The 8,766-nt window shown below is 49.5% G+C and overlaps 1 protein-coding gene across 2 annotated transcripts; it reads left to right on the forward strand.

Moving 5' to 3' along the window:
- Positions 1 to 728: 728 nt before the first annotated feature.
- Positions 729 to 7,834, forward strand: P2RX4 (purinergic receptor P2X 4; the record flags this gene model as incomplete). Of its 2 annotated transcripts, XM_082293535.1 has the most annotated exons (12): positions 729 to 859; positions 1,459 to 1,606; positions 3,048 to 3,119; positions 3,213 to 3,285; positions 3,765 to 3,861; positions 4,043 to 4,123; positions 4,210 to 4,351; positions 4,667 to 4,803; positions 6,169 to 6,262; positions 6,347 to 6,412; positions 6,503 to 6,598; positions 7,301 to 7,834. In XM_082293535.1, 12 exons carry the CDS (start codon positions 729 to 731, stop codon positions 7,331 to 7,333), a joined length of 1,170 nt encoding a protein of 389 aa, XP_082149661.1. The 2 variants fall into 2 exon arrangements, with proteins under 2 accessions (XP_082149661.1, XP_082149660.1); XM_082293534.1 differs by lacking the exon at positions 7,301 to 7,834 and having other exon boundaries at positions 6,503 to 6,664.
- Between the last annotated feature and the right edge of the window lie 932 nt (positions 7,835 to 8,766).

Raw genomic sequence — 8,766 nt, forward strand, 5'->3', positions numbered from 1 at the left:
AATTAAAGCATTTTACTAATATATAGCTGAACTAAAGGGTCTTAATAGTTTTGTACTGTCTGAAATTCCCACTGCCACTTTGTCAATTCAGTTCATGTCTTCCTGATTATTTACCTGCTCGTATGAGGGTTATGATGATGTTTCTGCAATAAGGATTGTGTTGGGTATCTCAGGAGGTGGAGGGTACATGAACTAGGTGGCAGATCCCTGCTTTTATAGCAAAGATTAATTCTGAAAGAGGATAAATAAACAATTTGGTCATTGTGGATGGGAAGGTGCGAGTGCCTGCTCCTTGAACTGACTTGAGCTGTGCCAGGGTAGGTTTAGGTTGGACGTTAGGAATAATTAGGAAGAATTTCTTCCCAGAAAGGGTGATTAGATATTTCAACGGGCTGCCCAGGGAGGCGTTGGAGTCACCGAGCCTGGAGGCGTTTAAGACTGGTGTGGCACTCAGTGCCCGGGTCTAGTTGACAACGTGGTGTTTGGTCACAGGTTGGCCTCGATGATCTCAGAGGTGTTTTCCAACCTAATGGGTTCTGTGATTCTGTGAAAAAAGCCGTGGAAAGTCCGTGGCCGGCGGAGCCGCTTTCTCCGCTGGCCTCGGGCAGAGCACCCGCTCCGCGCCCCGGGGCTGCGGGAGCGCGCGGCGGGCGGCTCGGGGCGCTGTGGGGCTGCGGCCCGGCCCGGGACGTCTCCGGCCCGGCCGCCCTCCCTTCCCGGCTGCCGCCATGGCGTTGTGCGGGGCTTTCCACAGCTTCCTCTTCGAGTACGACACCCCGCGCATCGTGCTGATCCGAAGCCGCAAAGTGGGGCTCGTAAACCGCGGGGTGCAGCTCGGCATCCTCGCCTATGTGATCGGGTGAGCTGGCGGCGGAGCCGCGGGTGTCCCGGAGCGGCCGCCCTGAGGGGAAGCGGGCGGCGGGGCTGAGGGCGGGAGCCGCCCCTCCTTCAGGGGCTCTCAGGGGCCGCGGGACCGATTCCGTCAGGGCGGCGCGGGCCGGGCTGGACCGGCCGGGCCGAGGGGCTGAGGGGAGCCCGGAGCTCACCGAACGTGGTGGCACTGCGTAACTGGGCATCCTTAGCTGGGATTGTGGGGCTGCAGACAGGACAGAATCACAGAATATTCTGAGTTGGAAAGGACCCGGCAAGGATCAAGTCCAGCTTTTAAGAGAATGGCCCAAGGGCCCCTCAGGAGCAGGACCGTCTCAGGAAGTGATTGTCGTTCACCCAGCAGGGCTGGCCGTAAAAGGAAATTAGACCCTGCAAACCAGTCTGAAAATAAAAAATATCCCCCCAGAAATCAGACAGGAGATTGCCAGTCTGGCGACCCTTTTGTAAGGAAATGCTGTGAAACTCTCTAGGCTGGCCCTTTCAGGTGACATATGGAAGGAGAAATTTCAACCACCAGAGCTTGTTTATGGTGTTTATCTGTTGTTTCTTGCAATCCTTCTCTTTCAGGTGGGTTTTTCTGTGGGAAAAGGGCTACCAGGAAACAGACTCCGTGGTCAGTTCTGTAACCACAAAGGTGAAAGGAGTAACACTGACAAACACATCCACCTTGGGAACCAGGATCTGGGATGTAGCTGACTATGTCATCCCTCCCCAGGTACCAATCACTTTCACATGCAGAGAGGAGGTTACCTAAAAAATAGCTACTGCTTTGCTAAAGTCCACTGAGGGCTGGAGCAGCTTTGGCTCCAGTGTGGCCATGATACGAGAGAATGAAGAAGCTTGCTTTGTTGCAAATCATGCTGAGCACCTGTTCTGGGGAAGCTTGTTTCAAGAAAAGTGTGTCTGTGTGTGTGCTTGTGTAGAATCATAGAATGGTTTGGGTTTGGAAGCAACCAAGATAATCTTGTTCCACCCTCCTGCTGTGGGCAGGGACACCTTCCATTATCCCAGGTTACTCCAAGGCCTGTCCAACCTGGACTTGAACCCTTCCAGGGATGAGACAGCCACAGCTTGTCTGGGTAACCTGTGCCAGGGCCTCTCCACACTCAAAGTGAAGAATTCCTAATACCTAATTGTAAATCTCTCCTCTTTTAGTTTAAAACTGGTCCCTCTTATCCTATCACTATCTGCCTGTGTAAAAACTCCCCCTCCCTCCTTTTTATAACCCCCCTTTGGGTACTCGAATGGGCTCTAAGGTCTCCTTGGAGCCTTTGCTTCTCTGAGGGTGCACTGATCCCACTGTCCATGGTGCCCACAAAGACTTGCAACAGCCCCAGCCAGTCCTGGCAGAGGAGGAAGAACTTTGCAGGCATCAGGAAGAAGCTGCAACAATAACCACATGTCATCTTATTGCTTTCTAAAGAAAACAACTCCAAGTTAAATTGTTGGCAGAAGCCACAGGAATAGCCTGCAAGTCACCTGATCCAGAACTGAACAGGAAGGATTGCTGTAGTTACTGATTGACTGTATCTGTGGGAATCTGTGCTGTGTGGTGGCCTTCAGGCTGGGCAGGCACAGCCAAGCTGCTGGTCATGGGTCCCTCTGTCTGCATGACATGCAGTGCAGAAAAAAAGACAGATTTAGCCAGGTTTTGGCTGAGTGGTCACATTTGCTTATCAGTGGAGCAGAAGCAAATGACAGATCTGGAATCATACAGATCTGAAAGTGGTGAAAGTAAAGTAATGAAAATAGTGCTCCCTGAAGAAACAGGACCAGGCAAATTCCTAACTGATATATTGCAAAAAGAAGGAGTGGGAGTTGTGCTCGGACTTGCAGCTGGAGCTCTATTGCTACGCCTGCCTTACGACTCCCCTGAGGAGCTGTGTGATCTGTTTTCATAATGTGAATGAGGAACTTTGGGCTGAGTGGGAGGACAGAAAGAGTTGCCAGTCCCACAGTCCTTCCTCTGGCTAAACACAGCAGCACCAGGCGATACACATAGGAATCTGCTCCTTTATTGCTGCACCAGCACTGTCCAGAGCAAGTCCCCTCTGCTGGGCCACCTGGGCTCTGTCAACAAAGATGTTTGGTGCAGTGCCTTGGATGCTTTTTGCAGACTGTCACTCTTAAGTTTCTTTCTTGTTTTGCATGCTCAGGGTGAGAACACCGTGTTTGTCATGACCAATGTGATACTCACACTGAACCAGAGCCAAGGCCACTGCCCAGAGGTAGGTGCAGGATCTGCTTTAATCCTGCCTTGTGTGGGTGGGAGTGCAGGGGAGATGGCTTGCAGAGTTTTATGTAATATTGTTCCTCTCCAGCTCCCAGATGATCAAACAGAGTGCACGGTGAACAACAACTGTGTTCCAGGATACGTCAGCACCCACAGCAGTGGTAAGAACCTGCTGCAAAGACTCCTTTCAGTCTGGGTTCTGGTACCTCTGTGCTGTGCCTTCCCTGTTGTGAAGGAAGCAACATTTCACTTCAGTCTCCTTGTTCTCATTCTCTCACATGTAAGAGAACTGAAAGGGAAGCTCAGATTTTTCTTCTGGTGGACTTAGACCAGATGGACTTATTCTGTTTTGGGTGGATGCTGGGTAGATGTGGACTTTGGTGAGTTAGAAAACAGCGTGAGGCTTTTTCATGGCCTTTAGTCCCTGAAGCAGTATTTCACATGGATGAGAATTTGACTCAGGAAAAGCACCTGATTCTTCTTTCTCTGAAATTAAACTTGCAATAGAAGATAATGTGGGTTTTGGTAGTGGCACTTCACCTCTGGGAAAATTACTTTCACCATATGGAATGAGGGGATGTCACAGGTCAAATATTGCCTGGTTTTGCTCAGTAGTACCTCCATGCACATGTCTTTCCAGGCATCCAGACTGGGAAGTGTATTCCATACAATGGCAGCATTAACACCTGTGAAGTCTTTGCATGGTGCCCTTTGGAGGATGACAGTCACATACCCAAGTGAGTGCTCTCTCTTCCTACTCTACGGTGCCCCTCTTGAGAGCGGGCTGGTGGTACACAGCTGATGCTTCTCCCAGTGAGATGCTGTTGGGAAGAGCTGAAGAGGTGAGCACCAAGGACTCTGCAGAGTCCTGTTTGTGAAAACATGTTGTATTTACTTACTTTCCCTATTGTTTTATAGGCCAGCGTTCCTGCGAGAAGCTGAGAACTTCACCCTTCTGGTGAAGAACAACATTTGGTACCGCAAGTTCAACTTCAGCAAGTAAATAGTGAGAGGGTTATCGCACTGTCTGGTCTCGTGGGCAGCAAAGGGGATGCAACAACTCTTCTCTTTCTGTTCTCCTGTAGGCGAAACATCCTTCCCACTATCAACTCCACCTACCTCAAGAACTGCATCTACGATGCCCAGACAGATCCCTTCTGCCCTATCTTCCGTTTAGGGAAAATAGTTGAAGCTGCAGGGCAGGACTTCCAGGAAATGGCTGTGGAGGTATTTAGCAGACCCTTCTCTTGGGTTTCAGCTGTTTTTAGAGGAGGAGTGGTAGGTGTTTGCCCCCTCTGCTTCGTGGCATAAGCCACAGAACACAGATCAGCTGCAGGATGGAGAGTGCTCTGGCCAGAGGGACTGGAGTCAATGCTACATAAATCATTGGCCTTGCTTTGTTTGGGTGGGGTTATGTGCAAGGTTCTGTAGCAGCAGAAAAGAGTGTTGGACTGAGCCTGGGATTAGAGCCAGTAAATCAGGGTCCTAGTCAGCAGAGAGCCTAGTGCTGGGCTGGCCCATCACCTCTCCTCCACTTGGCAGGGTGGAGTCATGGCACTGCAGATCAACTGGGACTGCAACCTGGACAGAGCCGCTTCCCACTGTGTGCCAAAATATTCCTTCCGGCGCCTCGACAACAAGGATTCTGCCCACACCGTCTCACCTGGCTACAACTTCAGGTAATGTGGCTGTGGAGGGCACTTGATGTCCCTGCAGCTCCATCTGCCACTGGCAGTTGTGGTAGTTTTGGGCTTTCGATGGTGCTTGGAGAGCACCAAAAGAAAACCTGGAGAGCTTTTCTGATGCTGTAAGACAGAGCAGGTGGGATCCTCACTGTGCGCAAACCACAGCAGGGTGGGGAGGTCAGTGAAGCTCCACTGATTGCATCAGAGTGCCTGAGTCATGTTTCCATCAGCTTTTGGGTGGCTGTTTGGGCAATGGGGTGGCAATGGGACAACTGATTGTTTCAATGGGACAATTGACTGTTTCAAGGTGTGCTGATAGGGCAGAATTTGAGGGGACTGAGGTGGGGTTGGGAGACCAAAGCATCTCCTGCACTCTGCTTGGGGGAAAAACTAACCTGTAAAAGTGGTTCTGTCAGTTTAAGACCATATCTGCACAGGAGTGTCCTGGCATACACCACCACATACACATTCTGGCCAGTATAGCTAAGTCCAGCACTTCCAGTAAAACACCAGCACAGAGCCAGCAGATGGTTGCATCCAGACTCAGACTGTAATAATATGGATTTGCCACCTTGCCAAGGATTCCTGCTCGCGAGGAAACACGGCTCAGGGCTGTTTTGTTTTTAGAATCACAAAATCTTGCTTAGCACAGAGGATCTTTTGGTGGAACTTGGATGAATTTGCTGTGGAGCTGTGCAGAGCACTAATGTGTGTTTGGGAGGTGCCAGGCTTGCAGGTATTGGGGTGTCAGGGTCATCTGGAAGATATCACAGCTGGATCTGAAGTGCTCTTGCTTATTCCAGACCATGGTACAGCCCCTTACCAATCCTTCCTCTTCTCTTCCACCCTCTTCTCTGCTTCCTCCTGGCTTAGTCAGCCACGTGGTGGAGTAAGTCTGATCTCACTTATTTGTTCTTATTCCTTTTCCCTGTTGATTGCCTGCGGGTGACCCAGTGCGGGACACGGAGCAGCCTTTGTGTGCCCGGCCGAGCCGCGCGGGTGCTCACGGCCCTGCCCTCTCGCGGCTGCCTGGTCCCCTGCAGCCGCCTGCCCACCTCTCTCACGTAGCTGAATTTCTTCCTCTTTGTCCTTCTGCTCCCCTGCTAAAGCCGTTTTCTCTCCTTCCTATGCTTTGCAAGTTTCCTGATTTTATGGTGCTCACTGTTGTCTTGAATTCACCTGGTTTGGGCTTTTTTCCTATATGAGCTTGCCTGCATGAAATCTCCATCACCTGGGGCTTGTGTCTGAAGTACCAATGTTCAGCCCATCCTCTTGGGATGGGGAACACACCTGGATGTTGCATGATCACATAAGCAACCTCAGAATTTCCAGCTAAGCTCTGACCTATCTTTTCTGCAGGTTTGCAAAATACTACAAGAATAGTGATGGCACTGAATCACGGACACTTGTCAAAGCTTATGGCATCCGCTTTGATATCATAGTGTTTGGAAAGGTAGGGTGACAGCTGCTGGAGGTCTTGTAGTGAGGGCTTTCAGAGATGCTGAAAAGCATACTCAGCCTTGTAACTGTCTTCTAGGCAGGAAAATTTGATGTAATTCCTACCATGATTAACATCGGCTCTGGCTTAGCACTGTTTGGTGTGGTAAGTGACACTGTCTGCACTTGGACTCGACTCTGGATTAGTGCCTCAGTTCTGAGGATCACTGTCTTAAACTCTTTCAATCTCCACTAGGCAACAGTGCTGTGTGACATTGTTGTTCTGTATTGCATGAAGAAGAGATACTACTATCGGGAGAAGAAATACAAATATGTGGAGGATCATGAACTGGTAAGCATCAACAAAGGCAGGGTAAAGGCAAAATTGCTTCCTCCTCTGACTCCACAGCGATTCTGAAACAGGATGTAGAAAGTCCATATCAAATGGGGATTTTGAACCACAGTTCTAAGGAAACTTTGTCTTCGTCAGAGAAGCTAATTTTTACCTCAAAGCTGTTGCAGGGAAGAGCACTAGAAACAAATATTGTCATGTTTCCTGGGCAACCACTCTTGGAGAGGAAAATATATGTTCAAGAACTTGTTGTGCACCTACTGCACCTCCTTTTTGGGTTGCAGTCGTTGGCATTTGCCTTCTAAGAGCTGTAGGGAACAGCTGTTCCCATCAAATCCTTCCTTCTTGGCTTTTGGGGTTCCTGCAGCTGTGAAAAAACCCATTCAATGGGTTGGTATTTTCTGAGACCAATGTGCTGACAGCCACAGTTACAGCTCCCTCCAGGGTCCAAATGATCTGTTTGGTCAGTAGGATTCAAAATTGGTTGCTTGACTAGTGCTGAGGGCAGAGCTCAGCCCTACAGCCCTGTGCTTGGTGGGAAGTGTGGCTGCAGAGGGCAGATTTCTCAATCAAAACACCTTGTGCCACTGGAAAAGTAAAGTCTGAGTAAGAGGAAGTAGCTTGCCTGTGCAAAGGATTTTATGTGATTGGAAGCGGGAGTAAGAGTTTCTGGCAGAGAACTGTGAGCTCTGATCCTTGCAGGGAGTTGGTGAGACATACGGAACAAACTCCTGAGCTCCTGATGCTGCAGGACCAACTGCTGCTCTAAACCGCTGCTGGGAACTTTTCTTGACCATGCCATGAGACCACCCCCCTCTTTGCTGGAAGGAAGGGGGGAACGAAACTGAGAAAAGGACCATCTTCACTACTCTTTACTACTTGGGGGCCAGCCCCAGGGAGAGGAACTGGGTCTGCTCCTTGTCTGCTGTCTTTCCAGGTTAATTGCACTAAGCACAGAGGGAAAATTGTGCTTTATGCCAGACCTCTGCACTGGCCAAGCCTGGGACAGGGACAGCTCTGGCATCATCATTTTTCCAGTCCTCTATCCCTGAGCTCACTGGTAACAGAGGGCACAGGACAACAGGCACAGATTCTTCCTTAGGGTGAACATGGCCACTGCCAGGAGGTGCCTAACCTTGGGACAGCAGCTCCTTGCTGTTGTCATTTTTCTTTCCCTGAAGGATTGTGAAGCTTAGCTAAGCCTGTACCTACTATTTAATTGGGTCTCCAAATTCCAGTGGCCACAGACCAAGATAAAGCAGTGTCTGGCTCCATTGTGCTGTGATAAATGGCTTACTGGTTACAGAACTTTTTTTCTGTTTTGTCTAGTTTTTATGCTATTACTTTAAAATTTACTTGAATAAAATACAGCCTTCCTTCTTGAAGTTCTGCAACCTGGGTTTTGATTGTTTGTTTCTCCCCACACACCAAGTGTTAGTGGTGGGCTATCAAAGCCAGGGCTCTGTGGGCTTTGCCTCTTGATTCTTTCTGGAGAAGTGCTGCTGCAACTACAGCTGCTCTGCCTTGGTTCTCCTGACACCTTGTCCATGTCTGTTGCCTTAAACCCTCTCCAAGGGAGAAGACTTGTAAGTCAGAGGCCAAGGTCTTACGGTCTTTATCTGAATGCTGGTACCATCTGCTTGGAAGAACAGATCTGTTACTCCCTGGCACACCTCTCGTGCTTTTCACCATCACACCAACCCTGTGTCTGGGCTGCTGCATTTAATGGGTTTACACAATTTGATTGAAGTGGATTTGTTGGCTTTTATATTCACATGGCCTCGAGCACCTCTAGTGATCACAGTGACTCACAAAGTCCAGGTCTTCCCTTTCTCTGAATCTTTTCTGGTGTTACAGAGCCCTGGGATCTATTCCATACCTCCAGCATCCTAGCTGCCTTTCTCCAGCAGCACAGTGGATAAACCACAGCATTATCAATTTGTTTTATTCTCTATGTGCCTGCTGCTGCTGAGCACTAAGTTATGTCCCAACTCAAAGAGTGCCCTTCCAAGAGTAGTGCTCCAGTCTATGCATGTGATTGCTCAGTTTGGATTATACAGTGGCCTGAGCTGCTGTGGTCTCAGCCTAGCCCAAGATCCCCATTAATGGTAGAGCACCAGACTTCACTAACACAGGAGAGTGCTTTCAGATTCCTCTTCCAACAACCA

This window comes from Coloeus monedula, assembly GCF_965178545.1.
Source record: "Coloeus monedula genome assembly, chromosome: 18".
NCBI lineage: Eukaryota > Metazoa > Chordata > Aves > Passeriformes > Corvidae > Coloeus > Coloeus monedula.